The 26,514-nt window shown below is 49.1% G+C and overlaps 1 protein-coding gene across 1 annotated transcript; it reads right to left on the bottom strand.

Moving 5' to 3' along the window:
• Positions 1 to 5,448: 5,448 nt before the first annotated feature.
• Positions 5,449 to 26,205, bottom strand: NAT8L (N-acetyltransferase 8 like). The gene is made up of 3 exons (XM_026034110.1): positions 26,140 to 26,205; positions 25,859 to 26,023; positions 5,449 to 6,576 (listed from the first exon to the last, which is right to left on the bottom strand). Exons 1-3 carry the CDS (start codon positions 26,147 to 26,149, stop codon positions 6,209 to 6,211), a joined length of 543 nt encoding a protein of 180 aa, XP_025889895.1. The 5' UTR covers positions 26,150 to 26,205; the 3' UTR covers positions 5,449 to 6,208.
• Between the last annotated feature and the right edge of the window lie 309 nt (positions 26,206 to 26,514).

Raw genomic sequence — 26,514 nt, 5'->3', positions numbered from 1 at the left:
GAGGCGGGCATTGAGCCTGGATGTGAGGCAGCCGCGGGCACGAGGAGCGCCGGAGGCGACGGCGAGGCCTTCGGCAGCGGCGCAGGGGCTGGCTGGCCTGCCAGGGGCGCTCCACACTAGCCACAGCGCCCATGTGAGATGGGCACTCGCCCTAGCGGGCCCGAGCTGGTCACGGCCGCCCCACTGTTACGGGCAAGCCCTCCCCATCCCCTCCGTCCTCCAGGTCTGCTCCTGTGGGGCCCTGGGCTCCTGCGTGCCGCCCACGGGGGCTCGGGGGCGCTTCATGGTTGAGGGCGTGCAGCAGCCACAGGGAGGCCGGGTTCTGAGGCCCACGACGGCCCAACGGGGCCGGCCCCGGCCTCCACCGAGCCCCAAGGGCCGGGTGCTTCCCGAGCTTCCCAGCGCTAGCGGATCGCGTAACACGAGGCCATGTGGCGCCCAGTGTGGGAATATCAGCTCCTCCAAACACCACAGCCTTAGGCAGTGAGCTGCAAGGCTGTAGAAAAGTGATCCAAAGCTACGCACGGTGTCTAAAGTACTCCTGCTCATCACAGGGACAACCGGCGTTGGGCTGGGATCAGGCCCGGACCAAATGCAGGTGCTGAGGGCCGGCATGGGCTGCATGCAGAGCCAGTAACTCGACAGCGATGCAGGTTAAGAAAAAAATGATGTAAGTTTTAGATTTTATTCATTCGTACAGTATTTACAGCAGTTGCTTTCATATTACAATTCTCTTTCATCTGTTCAGTTTTCACTTATAAAAAATTAACCAAATAAACCTTATATAACCAAATGTATCACAGCAGGTCTGGTTAATTTTCACAGTTACAGCGGCCATCAGGAACAGCACTCAAGTACCCACAAGTGATTCATTCCCTCCCGGTGCCCTAGGGACGCGCTGCTGCTCCTTGGGAGCCGTCGGTCGGCGGAGCAGCCGCGCGGGACGCGGACGCCTAGGAGCACACGCAGGCCTAACTTGAATCTGTGGCGCTCCTGCCGTGCTCCAGGCACCGCTCGGTGTGAGGCACGCGGGCAGGCTGCAGGCTGACGGCTGGTTCCTTCCCTCGCAACAACTGGGGTCGTGCGCCGTCTTTTCTGCCGTGGTGGGATCCCAGCAGTGGCGGCGTGCGCTGGATTAGGGAGACGGCTGCAATAAATGTTTGCCTCTCTTTGTGCGGCTGTCACAGCTTTTCTCGTGCCTCTTGAAAGGGGCGCTCTCTCCGACTCGGAACACTGTTTGCAGTAACTTACCCTTAAAGACTACCATGAAAAAGTCCTCCACTTTTTAAGCCCGGGCACAGGCTGCCCAGGGAGGTTGTGGAGTCTCCTTCTCTGGAGATCTTCCAAACCCGCCTGGATGCCGCCCTGTGCCCCGTGCTCTGGGTGTCCCTGCTGGAGCAGGGGGTTGGACTGGATGATCTCTAGGGGTCCCTCCCAACCTCAACCACTCTCCGATTCTGTGATTAAGATGTTTAAATAAGTATCCACCATAAGGCAGGGTAATCTACGCCGGCAAGTTACCTGCAAACAGGACGCCCAGTCTTAAAGAGCGACGGCCTCTCTCACAGCACCCAGCTCTGCTCCCCACGTCCACGGCAGCGCTTGATGCCAGTGTGCTCACAACTGCATCGTCGTTAACTCTTTCCCTGTTCTCGCCCCAACATGCTCGTTTGCTTTACATTGGTAATTATTGCTGTTTTAGAATATGCTCATGTTTCTTTGAGGACTTGTAGCCGCTTCCCGTTACAAAGTACAGTACATACTATGCTGAACATAGAAAACACAAGACTCATTTCACATCCGTCTTGTACAATGGTGAAGAGATGCAGAGTAAGAGGTTATTCAGGGGAATGTGAGTTTCTCTTTAGGCATGAGTCAAACCCGTAACCCATGTGCTTAAAAAGCCTTAGACATGAGCAGTTCTGTTAAACAATTTAGCCCCCTTTTTTTTCTCAACTGACATTGGACATTTTCCAAACGCATTCCACACACTCCGCTTAGCACTACAAAAAAGGATTTTTTACCTTTACCGCGTTTGTCTCAAGGAGACTTTTGCTTTCGTAAAAGAACACAGCACACAAACTGCTTAAAGCTAACAAACAGCCCAGCACAATCTTAAGTACAGCCCACAAAGCAACGGATGCTTTGTTTAACCTAATCGTATAGTTTTTTAAAAAAAAAGCAAATATACATATTATAAGTCAAAAGTCTAAGCTTTGGAAGAAAAGAAACTGAAAACAATGTTAGCTATATGCTCATTACACTTAAATAGCAGTAGCTGCGTCACATTCAAACATGTGTTACTTGTAAATAAATATACAGTTGTATTATGTTTGTTTTATGCTCTTGGTCTCAAAAACTCCCATGTTTTGACCTAAACCTGAAACTCCTGTTTAGACTTTAGAGCATGATCTTCCCGCAGCTGACCATCGGGTAACACAAAGACCGCACTGAGCCCTAATTGGAAACAGTGCTTGAACTCCAAATGCTGACTTGGAGCTCGCTGTTTGGAATGATGCTGTGTTTTAACTAAACCCTCTGTTGTTCAACTTACTCTCCGGCTTACTTTATTTGCAACGCAAGCTACTCACAGCGAGAATCCAGGTAGCGTTTTTTTTCAATGGGAGATAAACTCAGTGCATGGGCTCTATCACTAGGGAGGCAAGAGCATTTAGTTTTTCAGCTTACGGGTCTGTGTGGAGATAGTCTGAGTGAGAAAGAAAGGAGAAAATGATCTTATTTAGTACTTTGCATCCATTCGTTCCCTCCACGTGGCACGGTATGTTCTACCACAGGACTCCAGTTAAGTGTGCAACTGAAATGCTTTCATTAGGCTTTAAACAGAGTGCATACCAGCAGCATTAAACTAGCACTAATGAAACACAGGCGGCCAACGAACGTGAAATCAGGCTGTTAATGCAGAGGTAACTGGAGCTGGTTCCTGCCCTTGTGTGTTTGGCAACTGTGAAATCCCTGCAGTCAGTCTCTATCCATTTGCACCTTAGCCAGAAAAAAAAAAAAAAAAAAAAAAAAGACACTGGCAAATTAAAAGGCAGAATGCACTTAAATGGTGGGTGGATAAGGTTCAGTGAGGCAAGGGATGGCAGCAAATACAGTGATAAGGTTTGGTAAAATTGGGGTTCCCGTGGGGATTTCAGCCACGAGGCCTTCACTGACTTCTGTTGTTGTGGTTTGTAGCCTCCAGGCCTCGTTCTGCTGCTGGAGCAGGGCAGGTGAGGGGGACCGGGCACCCACGGGCCCAATCCCGACAGGGATGTGCCGCGTTTGGCTACCTCCTTTTTCTCTCCCGGCTCATTTTTGCCCTGATCTGCACACAGGGCTCTGGAGCTGGCCCCGAGTACATGGCCCGACTCCTGCAGCAACCCCTGCTTTGTACACTGCAACTCACAGCCCACGCAGGCTGCCCGTAACAGCCTCTCAAAGCAAAAACCAGCGCTACAGACCCCGAGTGCCCAGGGCACCGCCACAGTCTCGCTACATGACAGTTAAACCCAGCCTGCTTCAGACACGCGTCTCTTCAGACGCCTCATGATGAATCTGCCCAAACTACCATGGGGCTGGCAGCGGGGCGGCCTACGGGGACACAGGGGCCCACGGGGACAACCCGCCAGGAAGGGCAGGCGCTGGGCCCCACGCGCACGGCCACCTCGGCACATCTTCCACCTCAACCTGAACCTCTTCCACTACCTCTACGTTTCCCAAGTAAGGCTGGAAAACCTCCGTGGCCATCAGGAGGGACAAGCCGGGTGTGGGGACGGGCAGCCCCAGCTCCCAACACCGCAACGCTCCGAACTGCACGTTTTAAAAGCGCCTTCCTCAGGCAACTCACCGGGGAGCACGAACAGATACTGCAATCTTCAGAGCTCAGGCCATTTCAGAAAAGATACTGGTAAGTAGATGGTACCTCTGTGTCTGTGCGATCTGGTGGGATTCATTCCAGTTTGGGTGCTTCTGACGGGATACAGCATTTTCTGACAAAGGCACAGCTTTCAAATAAAACCAGCAACATTCTTGCAATTAAATATCCCAATAAAAAATTAATGCTAAATTCAGGCTTTATGTATTCCTCCCTTATTAAGAGACTAGTATTTCTTTTTTACCTCTGGAAAGGTTTTAGTGCAGTGGTTATATAGCAACAGAAAAATAAACTAAAAAAGGCACAAATTGTCTTGAGTTGTTTTTTTTTTTTTTCTCTTTCACTTTTGCTAATGCTTTTATATTTGTCTATTTTACTCAGGTTAATAAATCACTGAAAGCAGCAAGAAAATATTCTGCCCATTTCTGTACACTATACAACCCCCCCCACCAACAGTACATTATTTCCACGTCAGGAGAAATGTACAGCATAGAAAGACTTTTTTTAAAAAATATAGTACCCCGTAAAGCAGTTTTGCTAAGGGAACTCCCCGCCTCTTGCTACAGCGCCCTTCCTCATCCTCATCCTTTCCCTTATTGCTGGCCCAGCCGCCCGTGAGGAAGGAGCGCTGGCTCCACGGCAGCTTTTGGGGCCTCATTGCTCCGGTTTTCGCACCCCGGGCGCTGCACCGCGACCCGGCTGCCTCTTCCCTCCCCTTCTGCCCCAATTTGACTTGCTCCTTGCACCCCTGCGTCGCCCTCGGGCCCCTTCCCGAGCGCTGCTCCGTGCGCCGAGGCGTTTGCAGCGTTCCCAAGTACAAGCACGAGTAACATCTGCTCTCACCTTTCCATCAGTTGCATCATGATAACCCTTTTTTCCCCATACCCATAATATTTCACAGAAGAGTAACCCAACCCTGAAATATATTATTTTTTTCCCTTTGTACGTATTAACACTGCTGAATCCCTCCACCCAACCCACATTAATTGCAGCCAGAAATATTTTCTCTTTATACCTCTGTCACCACATTTTTAAAGTTAAAACCTACTGCTTTCTCTTCCCCAAGCCGCAACTCATGCAAAGTTACTATTTGCTTAAATAAGTTATAAAAGTTGATATTTCAGGCTAGAAGAAGCTGTAGTCTCGGTTATTCTTTAGTTGGCAGGCACTGTACATACATACCAGGTACAGATGCATGCCGAATCTGCTTTGCATTGCTTTTTGCATTGTACAATTCACAAATCTGACATCATTAAAGCAGTTAATTACCTTTTATGGCAGGCTGCAGTGAGGCCATCTACATTTATCAAACAAGCAGCTGGTTAAGATAATAAGTCCGTCCCCCCGCCCCGCTCCCCCCCAAACGCCATTATCCGTCACACGTTGCTCCTCCCGAGTGTCGAGATCCCGTGTGCACATTAATGTGCAAATGTGTTGCCATAGGAACTGCAAACTCCATTAGGCCTCAACGACACCATTCAGCGAAAGCCGAAAGGGGAAGGAAAAAATATTGTAATAACCAAAAATAAACGGGGAAAAAAAGGGAAGAAAAAGAATCAAAGGACACAGCCTAGAAAGGCAGCAAGGAGAGTCCAACGCACATGCGGCGCCTGGACGGGGCGCACGGGCTGTGGAAGATGCCGGGGTCCGATCTCATGTCACACTGGGGTACAACGGGGCCGAGTCCCGACGCTTCGAGTCTGCTTGCTGGCTTAGGAAGGAGGATGAGGATGGAGCAGTCATGGTGTGGCGGATGCGCAGAGGTTCCCACAGGTTATTTGGCAGAATGAGGCACATACAAAAAAAAAAAAACCCAAAAAATAACAAAAAGTGCAACACGAGCACCGCGGTAGTGCTATGTGGTCGAGTGCGTGCACACGTCTCCTCTTCATGCACTGGAGCAAGCGGGTGGGTCGACTGGTTGGATTTAATTTTTTTTCCTCTCTGCATTTTCTTCGCAAAAAGTAATAACCAGTAAATGAGGGCAAGACGAATGCATATTCTGCTTACTGGTGCATGGGATACCCAGACCTGCATTCAGACGGTGTTTCTGCGCTCCGGCGGGGGCGTCGCTATGCTCTCTCCCACGGGAAGGGGGCGAGGACGGCTATGTACACGGAGCGGGGCCGGGCACGGGCACTGCCCGGGGCCGCAGCATGCGAGGGGCCGGCGGCAAAGCGGGCAGGACACGGAGGACGAAGGGAGGGAGCCTGGCAAATAAACAGCGACGAGAGAGAGGAGGGGGGTTTATTATTTTTTGAGGGCGGGGAGTGGGGAAAGGAGAAAAAAATCATTTTGTGTGTGGGGTGGGTGTGTGCGTTTGGTTGTGTTTTATTCTTCGCGCAGCTGCAGGCGGTAGCGGTGGTAGCGGAGCTGGAAAAACATCCTCTCTAGTAAGGAGTGCGTCATCCCCGGCAGGGCATAATGTTCCACGACACCCACGTGTTTGAAGCCCAAGGACTCGTAGAGCTTGTGGGCCGCCATCTTCACAGCTGTGGTTCCCAGCACGACGGACGAGTAGTTGTTGAGCACGGCGAACTCCAGCACCTTGCGGCCCAGCGCCTTGGCGATGCCTTTGCCGCGGTAGTTGGAGTCGACCGACATGCGGCGCAGCTCCACCGTGTTGTCCTCCTCGTTGCCTCGCGCCGCCACGATGCCCACCACGTTGCCGTCCAGGACGGCCACCCAGAAGCAGGAGCCTGAGGGAGATAAAGCAGCACATGGAGCTGCGGGCCGGTGCCAACCGGCGCGGGCCGGCCCCAACCAGTCCGGGCCGGCCCCAACCAGCCCCGCATGCCCGGCTGAGGTGTCGGGTGGTGACGGGTGGCTGGAGACCCCTGAGGGAATGTTTTGAAGCACCCAGATGTTCCCTTTTCTGGGGCACAACTGCTACCAAGGGCATCTGAGCACTGCAGACTGGGTGGATGCCTTCTCCCCGGCTCATAGTGCCATGGCATGGCCGGGGGGCTTATCCTCAGCTCATGACATGGGTGACTGGGGACTCGCATGCACCAGGAGGGACCACGCCACCTACCCCATAGGAACCCCGGCCCCTCTCGGCCCAGCAGTGCCAACCCAGGCCGCTCAGCGCGTCCCGTCCCACCTGGGCCGGGATGGACGTGCCACTCGCTTCAGCACCCACAGGTGCTGCCGCTATCTAGGTCAGCAGCCAATTTTTCAAGCACAGGGACCTGTCTTGACCTGTTTATTGTGAGCGGCTCGAGTGTCTCCTCGAGGATGCTGCGCTGAGAGCACCACACGCTCCTCCGATCCCCAGGGGCAGCTGACCGGGATGAGAGGCCCGAGGAGGCTGCGACCCCACAGCCCCTTCCCCTCCACGTTTGGGTCAGGCCACCCCCAAAGCTCCTCCGCACGTTAGGGCTTCCCAAGCGAGCCCAGGGCGCCGCTGCCTGCGCCTTGGCCTGGGAACAGCAGCTCGTCTTCCTAAAACCCACATAGCAGCCCATTTCCAAGGCAGGCTCTAAACAGTTCCTTCCCACTCGTAGTGCTGATTCTCCCTGTTCGGGGAGCACGTCGCGGGAGGCACACCAAGCTTGCGCGGCACAGCGCTTCCCGGAGCTGCCAAGCAGCACAACTTCAGTATTTTTAGATCTTCAAACAAACAAATGAACAAGAAGCCCCCAAGTCTCTTGATGTTCGCCATGCTGCAAGCTCCCTGTGCTCCTCGTGATGGGCACAGCTCCTCCCTGCAACCTTCTAGCCCCAAACGTTGTGCTGGATGTGGCCACTAGCCCCCATCTGCCCTGGTGGGCACCAGCCCTGTTGCAAGCAGCATGACTGCAAACCTGTGCTCCTCATTAGCTTTTACTTACAGCTTTAAACCTTAATTATAATGATTTTGAGTTCAACATGAAAAGAAAGAGTATCTGGCACATCTCCCAGTGTGTGTTGTGCATGAAACACTTATAATTAGCACCAGACAGGGCACATCTGCTCAAACAAAGCAGCTCCCATCTGCACCAGCACCATCTTGCCCAAGGACCTCTACCCTGTTGCTGCTGCTGGGTGTCTGCACCGCCGCCCTTGGCCTGATCCCCCACACGGGCGCTGCGAGCCCAGAGCCAATTCCACTCCGGAGGACGGACATCTCCACTGGGAGCTGCCCCGACACGTGTTTCGCTACTGACACCCTTGCAGGAGATGTTGAGGACAACCCTGCAGGTTTCAGCATGGGGAACTTGCAACCGGCAACTCGGCTCTTACCTCAATTCCTCAGGTTTAATCCTCTCAAGCCACTAGCTGGAAGTCACCACTGCTGCAAAGATAAATACAAACTCCAACAACTGCCAGTCCTCCTGCTTCAACACCACCACCTCGACCCTCATCTGCCTCCACACTCTGCACTTCCCTCCATCCCTCACCATTTCAGAGGTCCAAATCACTCCCTCTCACTCTGGCCCAACTCCTCTTAGGTTTCAACCCCGTTAAAAGAGGAGTCTCTCAAAGGTCTGTTCTTCCTAGACACCTCGTGCTGAGCTCCCACTGCCCTGCAAACACCCCTCGCTTGCACCCCTTCTCCTGGAGGATCTTCTCAGCCACAGAGTCCTCACCAGTAGACTCGATCCCAGAGGACATCTCCTGTCTCACAGACCTGGTCATCTCCAGCACTTCATGTATCGCCTTGAAAGCACTCCTGCTTAAACCTTGTTCAGTTCAGGCTTCCCTCTTGAACAGCCAACAACTGCACGGTGAACACAACCCATGGCAGGTTGGATGCTGCCACATCCCAGTGGTGCCCCACAGACCACTGGGAGCAACAGCACTTGTTTTCCTGAAACACAGGGACACCCCCAGCCATGGAGAGGACCACTGAGGCCTCCCCTTCCCACACACCAGGTATTCAGACACCCCCACTGGGTACGGGTGTTGGGTACAGGGTACTGGCCCCTATCCAGACTCAGGTCCAAGCTGCCTTCACACACAAGTCCTTTGGTAACCCCAGGTTGAGGTCTTCTTACCTGGGGAAGGACAATCCCAGCTCTTACTAAACAGAGTCTTCCCCACTTTTCCCATCCAGCCTCTTTGCAATGCCCTGCCCTAAGCTCCCCCAAATCCTCCTCCCACAACAACTGTCCTGGTGTGCTGAAGGGGAGCCCTGGGAATACAGAGCACACCGAGCAGCCCATGGGGGACACCACCATGGGGGACCACCTCGCTCAGCTCCTTCAGGCCTCCAGTCACTCAGATCAGAGCTTGGGCTTCAGCAGTGCATAGCTAAAAGTTGCAATAAAGCACAAAGTGGTTGTGACTTGCCTGAACAGCAGGGCATTTGGGGGTGGTTCATGGTTCACAGATTTAGTGAAACTGCCTTGTTTTTCTACAGTGTCTTCTCCCCTTACTTCCAAGGTGGTCAGCCTGACAGGCCACCCCTGTTACAACCCAGCTCCAAGGGACACTGCTTACAGATGCAAGAGGAGCTCCAGAAGGCAACACTTTTTCCTGAAAAGGCTGGTATCATCCAGCATCACCCCCCATCTACCACACAATTAGGCTTCAGCTAACAAGGCAGAGGACAAATGCAAGCAGATACGTGAACACCAGTGTGAGTCCTGCATGATTAGGTTAGCTGGGCCTGCGAGCGTAACACAGAGATGCCCCAGGGGGATAAACAAGCCTTACAAAACGCATTGGGAGATAAAACAAAGCCAGGGCTCCCTTATCTGTTGCCTTCTTAGAGTTATTTCAAGTATCTGGGATGGCAAGAGGCCAGCTGCTCTATCTTATCTTTCTCCACTCCTCTGTGGGGTGTCTGTCTTTCAACAACATCTCTCCATACGGTGGCAAACTACATCCCCTTACTAAGCAGTAACTCCAACCATGTAGCTGTCCATGGACTCAGCTTCACCACTGTGAAGCTTCCTGGTCTGAGACCATCACTGGAGACGCACAGGAAGATGCAAGGCTCAAAGTCATCCACACCACAAGAAAATAACCTCAAAGGGGTCAACACAGCCCCCGAGATGATGGTGCACGGAGCTGAAAGGGCACCCAGCAGTAACATCTTTCTGCTTCTTGCCACCGCCACGATGCTCCTGCACGTCTCCTCTCCCGGCAGGAGCTGCTCAGCGCTCCCCCACGCAGCCGACAAGGAGGGTGCCTGAAAACAAACTCCATTTATTTTTACTGCAAATCCCTCACCACCCTTTGGTGAATAAAGGGCCGGTGGGTGGGTGGGTGGAAAGATGGGAGCCAACAGCAAGAGCAGAGAAGATGGGTAGAAGGGGGTGGGCAACGAAACGTCAGCCTTCCCCATCATCACAAGTCCTACGTGACCAAATATAGCTGGTTCCTACAGCAATTCCATGTCTTTTCACAGGGTTCAGGGACAGCTACTCTTAAAACTAGGATTTAGCAGCTGTGCTTTGCTCCTTCTAGTACCTACGACAGAAAACACACATTCTACGGATACCTTTAAAATAGAGAGTTTTTGATTAAAATCCACCTGGTCTCTCCAAGAGCGGGCAAGGCTCTACCAGAGCCAGACACGGGCGCTCTGCAAGCAGGCTGACAGGCACCTGATGGCCCCACACAGCCCTTGGTCCATCGGGGCTCCCATGGGACCCTCACTTTGGAGCAGCGAGCTGAGCCAGGTGGGAACTCACCACTCAGAGCTGGGCAGGGTGAGATTGGCTCCTGGACCCAACACAAAGCACTGGTGATAATTCTGTGGGTCTAGATACTCTCCCGCCAGAAGGCATTTTCAGTGGGAGCTCAACCCGTGGCCGCATTTCTGAATCACCTCCCCCTTGGAGCAGGTCCTTATTCCCTCTCTCCCGTGCAGGGGGGCACTGGTAGCTCCCCAAGCCCTGAGCTGAGCAGTTTTTCCCCTGCACTTACACTCATTTTCACTGCGTACAGCATGCGCTCGGGTGCAAGCTGGTTTCAAATGCTGCTCTCCCTCCTCCAGCCCCCCGAATAAATGAGAAGCTGACAGCGCAGAGCAGGTGCTGCCAGCCTGTGCTGTGATCAAAATGAAAGCAAGAAATCCTCCCACTCCCACAGACAGAGACTTTCATGGTTCCTTGCAACATGTCATTTTCAGACAGACAGGCGACTTCCAAAGGCAACATCCCTTTAAGCATGTTTTCCATGGACTGTCATTTCAACTCTGCTTTATCCTGTGGCAGCTGCACAGATGTGAGCCATTCCCCTCCTGGCTCCAAGCTGTCCAGCGTGATATCCTGCAAGCACCAGCCAGACACGCAGCCGGGAGGGCCGGGTGGGAGCTCTTACCTCTATGTGAGGCCAAGTGAAGATGCACAGTCTGTGTACTATCCCTGGAGCTGGAAATAATGAAGAAAGGAAGCCAATGCCCCCCAAGATTGGCATTATGGGGCAACTCCTGCCAGGCCCCAAAATTAAAAACTGCATCTGCACATGCCCTCAGAAGGGTGGTTCTGTGCTCCAGGAGGGGACACAGGCTGCCCATGGCCCTGCACTTGTCTCTGGGTATTTGCTGGAGGTAGCAGGAGAGCCTCTGCTCATCGCAATGTTCTTCAAGCCAAGGTCTTCCTCAGACCGCAAGGTAGGGGCAGGGCAAGAACGCTTTCCACAGGACAGGGCCTGTAGCCCCTCATTCCTTCATACCTGCATAAAAGCTTGCCCAAATTGACAGGCTGGCCAAGCCTCATTAGCAGGACCCAAATATTTGAAAACTGCTCCCAAGAATGCACTGTCCACTGCTGTACCATGACACAGCCAACATGGCAAAGACCCAGACAGAGGAAATGCAACACACCAACATCACGAAGCTTTAAATATTTGCCCTTGGGATCCCACATCCAGCCTCTTGCACCTTCCCTTGCTGCAAACCGGGGCACGACAAGTGTGGCATCACGTAGGGAATGGAATGGGCTGTCAGGCTCTAAGCCCAGGGCCACAATGCTTTTTATTTACAGATGACCAGGTAAGGAGCCCCAAAGGTCAGTGCATCTCCTCTCTTCCTGCTCGTTATTCATATACAGCTTTAAGCAAGTGCCAGGCAGTCCCGTGGCAGGGATGGAAAGGTCCCCACTCCATGTGTTTCTCATGCTGAGCCATCCTGACCTTTTCTCCCGCACAGGGTTTGAAAAAGGAATAAAGGACTTGCTACTGGAGGCATCTCTCTCCTTCCTTTCCTTCCATTGTCCGTGAAATGAGGGATAAAGCAGCCAAGTTAAATTAATGTCAAGAGAGAACAGAGGCTCTTCTGGGGATATGAAATGCCTGCTGTGGGTTTTAGGAGCTTCAGGCCTGCCTTGTGGCTGGAAATGCTTTGGGACAGAGCCTGGCCAAGGACAGAGACACCAGCACGACCAGCGTTGGCTGCCACTGCTCCACCAGCACGGACACAGCTTTACCTGTTCACCGAGCACATCATGTCCCTTCACCTCCATCCATCACAACCACGTGCGTGTCTGCTGAGGGTGGTGACACCGCAGCTTGATGGGGAGCTGGGAGCCCATGAGGACACCTGCACACACAGGCCGTGCACAAGGGGGACGATTTGGGCTCCATCTACCTCTTCTTCATCCTTACCACCCTTGCGAGCTGCACTCACAAGCCCAGGGAACAGTCCCAACTGCTCAACCCCAACCACCCCCCTGCACTGAGGAATTGCCAGTGCCGGCATTCTGGAGGACCTGCCGTTGAGTCCCACCACCTGGACCACCATGAACTGTTGAGAACCATACCCAACATCAGCACATCGTGGCTTCATTTCCCAAGGGGGCCCAACGTGAACCTGCACGTGCCACCACTACGAGAGCACAGTAAAACTCTGGACACCTTCAGCACATCACAGGGACGGGCTTTGGATGAGACAGGGAGACAGACAGGAGAGGTGGCAGAGACGGTGCGGACAGCCATTCTGGCACATTACAAAGTGCATTACTAAGGAGTGGAACAACTGGCCTTTAAAACCCTGTGCTGGGGTCTTTTTGCTGGCTGTGGTGCACCTAGAAAGGCAAAGATCACAATAAGATGAATGCAGAGCAGCCGTCACAGGAAGAGCTGCAGCAGCAGCTACATGGGATTAGAAACCCGCTGGTTAGCAGGGCACATTTAGAGCTGATGCATCAGCTCCACTCGCTGCTCCTGAGAGAGAGGGGCGAGAAACTGCCGCGGTGGCCGCTTGCAACCGACCTGCCAAGTCATCAGCAGAGAGCAGCTCAGAAACCAGGCCGCCGCCGTGGCTCTTCAAGGGAGCAAACTGTCATAAATCAGTAAGGAATTAGCTTAAAAGGAGCCGATAAAAACTGAAATACGCAATTTGGGCCCAGTGTTATCCTCAGCACTAACTGCACTGTTGCTACCAGACCTGTGTGGCTTGCTAAGCAAAACAGACTGATCTGCACAAACTGAGAGGGGAAAGGAAACCAGCCCGCTATTTAAATGTATTTTCAGAGCAGATATTCCCTGTGCATCCAAAATCCTCACCAAGCCTATAAATAGCAAAGTCAGGCCTTAAGTAAACAAATACTCTGGAGTTTAGACTGTTCTTTAGTTGGGAGTTTAAGGAAAAAAGAAAGAAATCAAGCTCTTCTGTGAGCTAAGCTAGGCTGCATCTTTCCAGCAACAGCTCCAGTCTCTCAGTAGCTAAATTAGTTTTAAAAATAAAATGTGTTGCAGGTAGTTTAAGCCAGCTCTTGGAAAGTCCTCTATTAGCACTTGCTCCCCACCTTCCACATGGTCTCTCACTATATGGCTTTATTGCTTTCTGAGCTTATATTACAACACATTCCTTTTGCAAATACTGAAGAAGAATGGAAAACCTTGAATTATTGGATGTTTTAGAATTATTTACTGGTTGGCTCCTACCATACATGCATTACTGTAAAAAGGCACCAAGCAATAATCATTAAATATCTTCATTTTAGCTCAGCACTCGGCCTAGACATAAATCATATGGGGCAAATGGATAGAATTGATCTCCTTTTAGCCATCTATCATGACTTATCTGGTCTTAATTTAGCCCAGACTCTCTTGTTCAATAAAAGTGCCTGCATCTGCCCTGGTATTTCACCAAAAGCTTCACAGCAAAGAGAAAACTAACATTACATTTACTTAAGGTTAAATAATAAATGAAACTCTGATCTCTACAAGGACTTCTAAAGAGTTTTATGCTTCTCTAGCAGAGGTCACCAAGCTTGAAGGTGAGTCACCCTCTGGGAGGGCCCCTCTTCCAGCAGGGATCAGAGCAAAACCCTGCACAGCTCATTGCAAACAGCTGCTTTTAGCCAAAAAAAAAGGTAGGCAAGAATTGCACTCAGGACATCATATACACACTTAGGACAAAAAGACTCATGCGTGCAAGCATATAAAAATGTGTATTCAGACCAGCTCTTTAAATCAGAGCCGAGCACAGCTTCACTTTGCAGTGTACAAATCCCCCCGGGCTCACATACGGGCTGCCACAGATGCTGACTAGCTCTGCAAACAAAGGCACAAGCCTGTCTTCCATCCAGTGAGGTGACATATCCCGCTCTTTAATCCAGGGTGTGACATAAAAGGGCAAAGGGAAGGTTTGGAAATGCTCGGTTGCAAGTCCCCAAACGGATGCACATTTCCAGCCCCGGCACACGCTGTAGCGTGTCCTGATGATGCTCAATGTGTTTCTTGCCCCTCAGCACATGAGGAGGAAATGCTCCTGCTGCCTCCACAAGCCCCTGGATGAGGCCTTCGGCTGAAGAGCAGTAATTAGGTGCAATAGTTAGCAATTTTTATGGCGTGTAAGCACTGCCCAGCAGAGCCTGACCGAGCGCAGCATCAGGGCAGCACCTCGGCTCGCCTTCCAGGGGAGCATCACAAATTCAGGGACAGGGAAATAGAGGCATTTCACCAAACACTGCACAGCAAAGGGAAGACAACCTCACACTCTCCTAAAAACCAGCGATAAATACAGCTCTGACACGCTCAATGCCTTTCTGCAGATAATCTGGGTTATAAGAATCCCATCTAGTTACCACCACAGTGAATCCATCCTCCCCAGGCTCTAACTGTCCATTGCATTGATGGTCTACCACAGTGAGACATCACAGCCCTGAGGAGTTAGGAGTTTCTCTGAAACTACAGTGAGGAACTGATTCCTCAGAAAAAAAGAAAAACTATGGGAAGGTCCAAAGCAAATTCAGTAAAAACAACGACTATTTCTTACTTTATCTAAAAAAATACAGTTTCCATTTGCACCATGCCAAGAAACATGGCTTTTTCCTTGGAAAGGGGTCTTCTACGTGCTTGTGATGCCCAAACTACAGGTAGACAGAGGATTTCACCTGCAGAGGACACAATTTCTGAGCAGGAGAAAATGTTTTTTTTCAACAGGAACAGCCTCTGAATCCACCTGTGCCATCCTGCCTTAGGTATCACCTGCTTGAGACAAGTCCCCTTGATGCCCCACAGTAGCTTCATACCCCTCTTACCTGCAGCCTTGTTTTTCTCGATTCACTGCAAATAGTCAATCCCTGGGGAACATTAGGTTGTATTAACACCTAGCAGAGCCAGCCCTGGTACAGGGTTTTCTTCCAGCTGTTCCACTTGCTGGTGCCACAGTAAAGCACCTTTTCACCCACCACAGTTGGAGAATTATGTTTCAGGGACAACACAAACAACTTGGGCAAGGTTTCACTTTTCTCATCTAAGTCTTGGAAACAAAAAGCCTCTGAGAGACCCAATATTGCTCAGACAATAGACTTATGTCATGTTCCTTCCATGTAAACCTTCAGCAAACCAATGCCACATCAAGTCAGAGCAATGTCCCAGCAAAAGAGATGCATCCACACCTGGATGCTCACTCCTAAAACCCATGTGCTTCTCTGCCTTCCAGTATGGTAAGACAAAAATGCCTTGGGTGGAATTCCAAGAAATTCTACTACATCCAGACTGAAAATAGCACATTTTACTCAATGTGGTATCAAAAGAGAATTCTGCATCATAAATGCAGGAACATCTGCCAGGCTGGGCACCAAGTTGGACCTGCTGTGGATGCTGATGCATTAGCATAAAATCAAAGTCACATTTGTAAATCTGTCCATCTCAAAACAAAGCCCCTTCCCCTTGTTGCTGCACCAGAGCATTCCAGCCAAAAAGTCACACACAAACCACTCTAGGTATTCACCAGCCTCCTGTGAGGACCATCTACCAGCATCAGCCACCCAACCTCCCTTCTGAGTGCGGTCCCACCACCCTAAATACCATCCACAAGATCTCAGGATCTGAATGAGAATTGTAAAACAACCTGTGGAGCAACTGGTGATGCATCCAGGATGGTGGCACGTGGGAAGCGATGGGCAGCGCACGCAAAGCTGGTGGTGAAAGCAGATCCTCTCTGCCATGTATTAATAACACATCACAACTGCGGAAAGCAGATCACCTTATAAACATGAGCAGCCCCTTTAGTGACCTTAGCCAGGAGGTGCACAAATCCACCGGGATCTGGGGGGAAGTGCGGGATATGGGGAATTTTCCCAAACAAAAAGACAACACTAAACACTAAGCCCCCAAAGCTGATGCTAAAACAGGGTCTAGTGAATGTAACTGCCTGGTTCCTAGATGAAGCAACTCTTCCTTCTGATGCACTGGCTTTTGCTAAGACCATCTAAACTGATCTTGCAGGCACAGACGAGCACACAGAGGAAGCTCGAGAGCACCTTGCTTCATCACTGTGTGGACCATCGAGGCCGTGGGCTCCCCACAAAGGCCAAAACGTTTGGAATGTGCCCCTGGGTGTGCTCCAAGCTCCCAAAGACAAAGAATTTAAGCACATGGTTAAGTTACAGCAAGCACTGCACTGAATCCTTACCTAAACTCTGAGCTCCAGCCTTGTGAATGTGATTTTTTTTTTAATTATTTTTAAGAATTCCACTGAAATCCATTTCAGCTGTCTGAGCTATCCTCCAAAAGCATTCCCACTTCTTAAGAATCTCCTCAGATTCTTTGATTCTTTTCAGAGTACTGGTGGCTCAAAGAAAGCCCTGTAAAACCTGAGCATGGCTTAATCCCCAATGAAAAGCACTGCCTGAGAGGCACAACTCAGTGATTTCCACTGAGCATCTGCTGGTTAAAATAGGAAAAAGGAAAAAAAAAAAATCAAACCATATATTTTCATAGCTGTTAAGCAAGTCTAATTGGCTTTACAGACAGCAGAAGATTGAAAAGGTGTTTTAAACAGTTTGCATTCTTAAAAAATACCCTGAACTCTCATTACTACCCTTTTCTTAACTTCCCCATCCTTGCTGTGTCTCTTTCTTAATAAAATCCATCACTAATGATGAAATTCCAGTCCAGGTGACTTTACCCAGACATTCATGCAGGAGACAGAAAATGGTTGTTGAGCAGACAGAAGCTGAACATTTGACATCCTCTCATCGCTCTGCTCTCTAACTAACCATCATCTAAAATTGGTTAGTGCTTAAAAATGGCAGGTGCTCCCAAACAGTCTATTTTCAAAAGCTTCTCTTTGCGAGCTCTACTACTTACATTATTTTAAATTGAAAGACTACATATTTAGGTCTTCCCTGGATTCCCACCAGAAGTGTTACACCGTGTTTCTGATGCCGCAGCTACTTCCAGGGAGCACGAACAGATTTGGCACCTCCAAAAAAAGAACAAAAAGCCCTGATCTCAGCAAATGCTTTTTTTTTTTTCTCCTCCTCCTCCTGTGCTCTGATTGCCATAGTGATTTTATATATCCTATGAAAAATTGAAAGAATGGGTTTTATAGAAACAGCCACGCTGGAAAGGATCAACATATCATGTTGTCCAGAAACATCCAAGTGTGACATAGGTTAGATCCTTCAGACAAGGTGCTAAAAAACACTGCTAGAACTTCATTTGCCTTTAGGCAAAACATTTTCTCCTCTACCACTCACACAGATGTTCGTGCCCCAATGTACATGGGTTTTAGCTTAACAGACGTAATATTTTTGTTCTGCTTAGTTCTTTTTTCCATCCTTGTGATTCTAATTCTGAATAGTGATCAATAAAAATAAATAATTGTGCTCAATGCACAAAATATCTGAATGATGGACTAAGTAAGAAGAGAAAGCATTTGCAAAAGGAAATGAAAAAAGGCAAATAAATACAAAACAGCTAAAAAACATGGAGGAGGAGAGGTTGATGAGACACACAAAGAGAGCTAGTGGGTGTGGGAGCATCCTTGGAAATGCTCTAGTGACTAATGTAATTAGGACTAAGCCGGATGAACCCACTAGGGAAACTCAGTACAGGGACTGACAAAAGAGCCCAGCAGAATTCTAAATGGGGGGAAAAAGGAAGCATTGAGGTTTGACATAAGCATGGAGGAAAGAGTGGGAGACAACTGGATGATCCAGTGCCAGAATTACAGGGGCAGTGAGTTGGAAGAGTGTCTATTAACAGGGCTGGTGCAGGGACCAAGAGCTGCAACGCTACAGAGCAAATGAACTCACATTCATGAGGCTGGTTTCCCCATGAGGGCTCAAACACATTGACGAGAGGGTAGGAGCAGCTTTTACAGTGACTGGTGGTGATTGAGGCCACGTCTAGGCAAATAGCCTGCTTGCTTGCTTAAAAAAATTACATAAACAAAAGCACTTTTTGTCCATTCAAAGTAATTTACAGATTTGTCCTCAAGTTTCACTTTCAGATGGGGAAAAAGGCTGCACGTGAACCCTGGATGAGCCCTGATCCTGCCAACGGCTCATGCCATGGACCCAATGAGCACAGAGACCAGAACCTGGGCACCCTCGTTGGGCTCAGTAGACCTTTAAAAGCACCAGACCCAGAGCCCTCAGCATCACAGAACACAGGGCACTTGCACAGGAGGGCAACACAGATCCTTTGCTCAAGGACCTACCTCACAAGCAGCATATTGTAAAACACACCTGGCTCTACCCTCGTTTCTTAGGTAAGCCTATCCCACCATCAACATTTTTGGTTCAGGGTGAAGAAAGCACTGCATTCAACCCTAAAATAGAGAATTGGGGCTCCACATAGTGAAAAAAAATCAGAGGGGAAAGCAAATTGCTTAGTTTCGATCAAAGCTATTTTCCAGTTTGTTTTCCGTTTTCTGGATTGAAAATTTGTTTTCTTATAAGACTTCTGGTTTTCATTTCTTCCATTTTTGGATAAATCCTAGAAGCAATTCACAAATTTCAAGTGACAAAAACATTACTTACAAGCTATCATTTCAGGCAGTATACACTGATGCAAGACTAATGCATTTTATTTTTCTATTAACTCTCACATTGTTGCAAACCAATTTTCAATAGCAAGATCCCACGCAGCTATTTAAAAATATACCCATAACACATTTATTCTGCTATCTATATCAGCAAAACTTTTTATTTTTTTAATTCCCAGAATCACCTTTCACAACATCACCCCAGCTTGCTGCCAAGCTGCAGGAGTTCCAGGTCAAAATTGCAGAATTACCCAGTGGGAAACGACACTTTCAATCCCTGAACACAACATCTGTCCAACAGCTATAGATGACAAACGACTAATACACTTGCATAAATAGTTAATTGATTGCTAGGGTTCACTGAGTCAATAGATGGCTTAAAAGGATGGCTCAAAGCCATCTGTAACAGCCACCATGGCTTATGCCTGTCTGTAACTTGACCAATATCAACCATTTCTAGGCATCTTAATAAAAGGCCCTGCTGAGGCTTCTTGGCAAATCTCGTCGGTCCTTATCAGGAACAGCTCATCACCAGCACGGGCTGCAGATGAGATCTGTGAGCTTCCCAGAGCGGGAGGAGGGATCTAAATATCCCGCTTTACAGCCGCCCGTCTCGGTGATGCAGGAAGCAGGGCGAGCACCAGACGTGCTGTTATTTGCAATGTTGCATTAAAAGCCATGAGGATATGAGCTGTGCAATGCTCCTATGTGAGGAAGTCAAAGAAAAAACTCCTGAAAGTGAGGCCATGTATCCAGTGTACACATAAATAACATTTTTTTCCCCAAAATATTGAGAGTGTCTAAGGGGCAGATTGATACCAACTGATCATTTCTAAAGGATCTGTGGACCTGCCAGGGCTCTCTGTGGGGAATGAGCCCTCATCAGCAATGCTCTGGAAATGTCCTAGGTGGCAAAATACCTCTAGAGCTCGAGAATAAGACTTGCAGCTCATGCTCTTAAATTCCAGAGCTAGTGTCAGAGGGACACAGAGCTTTATACTTCTACAAATCTTGCCGTGATTTAGATACCTAATGTGAAGCCTAAGTTTAGACTATCTTGAAAATCCTACCCCAAAACATAACTGAGTCATTATTTTTTATTTTTTAAATCTTGGCCATTACTAAGAAGGCAGCTGACAGCAAGAAGAAGAACTGAACATCCTGTAAAGGCTGCAGTAATTTGCATTTAAACATTAGGAGAAAATCCCATGTTCCCTCTTAGGGTTTATTCACTGAGACTGTTAGGAGAAAATGGACATAACCATGCTGTTTGAGACCATCCAATGCAGGAAAAAAAATGCTAAAAAATAAAACTTACTCAAAGGCAGATCAAAGCAGAATGCCTGATCAGGCTGATAAAACACCATTGTCAGACTGGTAAGTCCCTGCACTGCTCGTCTTTGCAGGCCTTGAGAAATTAACTGCATCTAAAAAACTAGTCATGTTCCATTTAAAAAAAACGAGTGATGTTCCATTTACTCAATGCATTAGTTGTATTGCAGATTACTCAGCAGCACTTGTTTGTGCTGGGGTTATTTAAAACTCTAATACCTGCACACAGCCTGCTGCACTTTCCGAAGCATCATATCCATCCAGCCATGGCTACTAATTTAAATGCTGCTGCATTAACTGACAATTGTGTCAATTATAGACTACCTTTAGAACGAGTTCCTGACTGCGTGGAAAAAAATAGGCTACATTATTCTGCAGAATTTACTATAAAATGTGTTTTAATTTAATTTTCACGTGGCAACTTGCCAAAGCTGAAGCGCAATCTATTTTTGGCTTGTGCATGTGCACACCACAGCACGGGTTTGCGCGTGTGCTCCTGCTCCAGTAACAGCCTGCAAGTGAACATGTTCATCCCATTTTTGCAGAGGAAGCAATCCTGAAGAAACCCCAGGGGATTTGGCTGTTTGTGGATACAGAGTGGACCTGCCAGCACGGCTCCAAGCACAGGGTGTTGGCCACCTAACAGGCCCAAATTGTATCCAAAAGGTGAGTTTTGGGAGAGGGGATCCAACCTTGAAGATACTTTATATGATGCAAAAGAAAAAAAAAATAGATATATTTGGCCAATCAATAGTGATGGACAAGATAAACCCTTAACTCTTGGCTGAAGAGGAACTCCTTTTCCTAAAGATTCGCAACAAACACAACTTGAGACAGGTGCTGACCATGAAGAGATGTTGGGAACTGCTAATCTCTGTCACCAGTTGTCTGCCTGGTAAGAGGCCAATGTCTGAAATATTTCCAGAGTTATTACTGAATATCCTTTCCACTGTAGGTTAAAACTAGTCCTAACCATGCAGGAACTCCCTGCTCTGCAGAGCACGTTGCTCAAAACAGCTTCTTTGAACTGCAGGGAGGTGCCCCCATGGGAGATGTTTGCAAAGGGCCCTTGCTGCCCAAGGAACAGACCCAACACCATGGTGGGGACAATGCACCACTCGAGAGCCTGAGATAAGGTCCTAGCCTCTCCTCCGGGCTTTCTGCCTCACAGACCCAACGCCAAGCCTTCCCATAGAGCACACACGGAGAGACAAGCATGGAAGAACGGCATTCACAGCAGCCAGCGCAGCAGCTGCGCAGGCTCCCGGGGTCAGCTCACTGCAGAAGCCACCGAGAAATGCCTGGGAGATGCCTCAGATTCCTGCTGCCTCTCAGGTACTGAGAGCCTGGACAGTGCCTGGGAAAACCCCTTCCTCCAGGGGCAAGGAGCAGCCCCAGGCTCTCTCCTCGGAGAGCAGGCAACCGAGCCCCTCTTTGCAGGGTGGGCAGGAGCAGCTCCATTCTCCCAGGACAATGTTATCAGCAGCAGCCTCCTTCCCCTTATCTGGTGGCTCAGCTGCCTGCGCCCTACCCAGAATGTGGAAGAACTGGGCTCCCGTAGCCTGCACCGCCGCAGGGGATCCAACCCCACCGTCCCCCTCCCCGTGCTGCCGAGAGCCAACGCGATCCAAGCCCTGATCCGTGCTGGGAGCTAGGAAACAGGCTCCTCAGTTCAAGAGCTCTGCCTCACCTCAAACCAAGGCGTACTTGGATGCGCTGTGGCTGTGCAGGAGGAGCTTGGAGGGATGTGCACCATTTTGGGGAGAAGTCTCTTCTTGCACGGCAAGGCAGAGCACAGGTGCTAACAAAGCACCAGGAGCTCTCAGCTATGACACAGAAAACCATGGTCTCCTCCTGGGGTGGCCTGAACGTTGAACACTTCAACGGGAACGAGAATCTTATCCTGACCACCCAAATCCTACCTCCCTTCAACTGGTATCACCTAGACGGAGCTGAGCACAAAATCTCCATGAGTGAAATGGTGCAGGACATGTCCCGTCCTTGCCCTGCTGCACCAGCTACACTGGCCAGGCTCTCAAGCTGCCATGAATGCCTGGTTTTCTTCGGTCAAAGAGGAGACTGGTTTAGCCTAAAGGAAGTTTTCCTCATAAAATAAAGCTAAGCTAAAACAAACCTTTCTTAACACTCAAACTATTGTTTCTGGAAGATCTCATGTTGGTCTCACTACACACCTCCTTGTCACAGGGGCAATAGCCAGAGAAATAGCTATTCAGGAGAGATGGCCAGGTATCCAGGAAAGCTTGATACAGCTGGGATAAATTTTAAGCTTTGAGGAGGGCCTTCAAGAGAGCCACATGGTGCCACAACCCTCAACAACATGGCCGCAGCTCCAGCGGCCCTGCTGAGGCACCCGCCAGCACCACCCAAGAACCTGCTCGGGCTCATCAGCCACAGCCCCAACACGGCTCCTTGCTGTAGAAGCAGCAGTTTCGCTTTGGAAAGCGAAATGACGGAAAAGGGACAGAAAACGGCCCCGTTTTTCCCGCAGTTCTCCAGTCGACGCCTTGACTGAGGAACAACGGCTCTGATCTCCAAGCCATGGCAAGAACACACCGGGCAACCAGTTGTGACAGGCGCTTGAGACGCTCTAAAATGGATTACTCATCAAAGATCACCAGACCATAAAAGACGCTCCAGCTGTGCCACTCTTAATTGTGTAGAGAAATGCAGGAGGCTGGGCTCTATTTAAAATTAATTTCTTCTTTTTTTATTTCTGTTTACTAGATTCTAAGTCAGTTCCTTTCTTTTCGACAGCCTCAGTGCCTTTTTTGTTGTCTTTGAAAGAAAAAGCCCCAAACCCAGGAAATTTCTAGTGAGTGCTATTTTTAAATGAGAAGATTTTACGCAGACCTCAAGAAGGTGCCCAAACCATTCAGTCTTGCGTTTTAAGCCCTCAGTTGAGCACAGAACTTAACATCTAGATAAATCCTTTGAAAGCAACAGCAATTTTGAGGCAATCCACTGTGTGAAATCTAGCCAAGCGCTGGCCAAAGCGCTAAGTCAGATCATTGCTGTAAGGAGGAAAAAAAAAAATAATTTTGGCTAAAGCGCTTCTGCAAAGTCACTGTCAGCACCTATTTTTCAGCTCATAAAAACAACATCAGAGGAAATTTAAAACAATAACTAACTTTGAGATCAGTATTTGAAAAAAAACAAAAGAAAAAAAAACATCGAAAATGCTGTCAAGAGCACAAGCCCTATATTCTTATTCATTAGGCTTAGCAATTATGACAGAAGGTACCTCTAAAAAACTCAGAGCAGCAACCAGAACATGGGCTTCCTGTACCCACCACAGCTGCCAAGATTTCCAACCAAACCAGGAGAAGAGGGAGCCAAACAGCCCTGCAAACCATCTCCTTTTGGCCATTGCTTTTAAACCAATTGCAACCTGCAGAGATGCTTTGCCAAAACTGATCCCTGTAAGCCACCGCAGAAACTCTCCCTCCTCCTGCTTCCCATGTTAGAAAAAATATCCAGGTGCATAAATCTGGATTCTCCAACAGAGCCAGTAACAAGGTGACCAATACCATCCAAAACAGAGGGAGCATAAGGACAAGATTTGCTTTTGAGGTGCCATGTTATCTCCCACTCAGCCAATCAAGGGATTAAAACACAGCTTTAAGCAAAGTCATTACTCCTGCCTTAACTCTAGAGATGTTACTAATGACCCTGCAGCATTGCAGATGTGCCAGGTCAGCACCTTCTTCCTTGGTATCTAACAGAGTTTTCACTAGGACCTAAGCTGGAGCAACATGTGTGTCTTGTGAGGATGAGCCCATCTCTTGGGGGAAAGGGGAGCAGAACACTGTTCAAGCATGTCGTGCAAACCTGTATCGAGCAGCACCGCCGTTTCACACCCAATGGCCAGATACTGCATGAACTCTCCTAATTATAACTCCAGCCAGTTTGCTTAACACAACCACCACTGAGAACCTTCAACAAATATCAATGATCCCCTAGATCTGCTTTTTTTATGGCATGGCAGAAACCTAATTACACACAATCAATTTCAGTCAAAACTTAAAGTCTACAGACTTGTCCAAAGTGGAAAGCAGCCCTCAGAGGTATCAAAACAAGCAGGCAACGCTCTCAAGCTATGGTGTCAGTGCAGCTGAACTGGATAACATTACCTAAGCCAAGGATACTATTCGCTCTGCTTTTGAGCATGTTTTCTTTGTGTTCTACAAACAGGAGTGTTACAAACGTGGTCACTTTGATCCCTGTCCTCCAATCTGACCATACAAATCATGAGCATCAATGGAAGATGCAGCTCAAACACTGATTAAGCCCATGTTAAATGCTCTTCTGCTGGAGTTCCTTGTTACTCTCTCCAGAATAACACATTGACTAACCTCACAACAGAAGTCCATGATGTTTTTCAGATGTTTTGCTACAAGCTCTTTTATTTTTGTGGCAACAGCTTTAATGAAGTCTGAGTTTTTAATGAGGTGCAAGCTACACACAAGTCACACATGGGTTGATTTCTACAAAAGCAGACACCAAGTTTGATGCAGCATCTGCATATGATGGGATGAGATCTGCATGAGATTGGCACTGAGACAGCAAGTGAGATCTGAAGAAAGCACTTAAGAGGTGTTGAGATTTTTATTACAGGATGAGCATTATTTTAGAAAAACTTAAGACTGCACATCAGAGAAGGAAACTCAGCAGTTATGGTATTTCCTGTTCTCTCCCATTCAGTCCCTAAGTGACAACATGCCGAGGCAAGAGCAATGATTCAGGGAAATCATGGTCACATGGGAAAATAAAGAGCAGCTACTGCGAGAAAACAGAAATAACCAGTGCAGGCTCCTGGCCATTACCTTGGTTCGCCCAGGTCACCGCTAGCACCGAGCCACCACAAACAGCAACCCTCAAATACCAATTCAAGCAACCCCAATTATCTCTTGGCTCTCACCATGGTCTTAACCCGCAAAAGGGAAATGGTACCTTCCTTGTTGGACAAATCCTGCAAGTTTTTTTTTTTTTTTTTTAATAAACCCGTAAGAGACCTTTAAGAGCTTGCCAAGCAAATATTAACGTTGGACATAATACTTACACAAAGTGCATGCACACGGTCAGACAGGAATTCATGGCATCAACGCGGGCAGCATCCCGCATACATACCTGTTCTGTGCCCCTTCCAAGGCACATGCATGGAGGAAAGCTCTTCTTAAACAGCATGGAAAACAACACACATGCAATTCCTAAAGGGATCTCCTCTGCCTTTCACCTCCCTGTCACCCCATGCCCAAAGCCTCCGCGCAAACAGCCAAGAAGCAACGTTCTCGGGAGATGGAGGGGAGCAGCGAGCTCGCCAATCCCCTTGCACTGGCTGAATACCCCTTAAAAATAATCAATGGAAGAAAAAGGAAACAAAAGGAAATGAAAAGATAAAAAGGTGGGTTTGGGCTCAGTGCAGCCCAGGGGCTGGTGGGCGCTCCGGAGCGCAGGGCCCGTGTACTCACCCGGTGGCTTCATGTAGTATTGCTCGATGTCGGACATGTCCGTGTGCAGGGCGCAGTCCAGATAGTGCAGGATAACTTTCCTGCTGAAGTAGTACCTCATGCCCATGAGCAAGATGGGCAAGCAGCAGGTCAGCAGGAAGGACTTGGTCACAACAAAGCACATTACTATGGAGATAAGGAAGAGAAATAAACGACACCTGTCAGAAAAGAGAATTTAGTGTTGATTTTGGAACGCAAACTCATAAAATATTAAAAAAAAAGACAAAAGAAAGCACACACACAATTGCACATCAGTATGCGGATCTCAAGGTTGCGCGGTGCAAGTGAAGGCAGCACCGAACCCGGGATGCTTGGGAAGCCCGGACGCGGCCAGCATTCCTGGCAGGCGGATGGGAGCCCCAGGGTGTCCGGGGGGGGCTCCCGGCTGCCCCTGCATCCAGCCCTGCAATCCCATTGCTCTGGTGTGGAGTGGGGGGAGCCTCTCCCTTGGGGCCTGGGAACACAGCGGCCGGGAGCCCAAACTGGGGCATCCCGTGGTTCCTGCCAGGGCTCCCCTGTCCCCCTCCGGCATGGGGGGGGACACATCTGCAACGGAGGGGATGGGCGAACACACGGTAATGGCAATGGGGGGGTCGCAGACACGTTATTTGCAAGGG

Source organism: Nothoprocta perdicaria, unplaced genomic scaffold (genome assembly GCF_003342845.1).
Source record: "Nothoprocta perdicaria isolate Ctin4 unplaced genomic scaffold, notPer1 scaffold_14, whole genome shotgun sequence".
Taxonomy (NCBI): domain Eukaryota; kingdom Metazoa; phylum Chordata; class Aves; order Tinamiformes; family Tinamidae; genus Nothoprocta; species Nothoprocta perdicaria.
This window is presented reverse-complemented; position numbering and strand designations above follow the sequence as displayed.

Coding starts and splice junctions, on each gene's coding strand:
- NAT8L (XM_026034110.1), bottom strand. Junction 6,577..25,858: donor ATACTACATGAAGCCACCGG/GTGAGTACACGG, acceptor TATCTCCCTCAG/GCTCCTGCTTCTGGGTGGCC.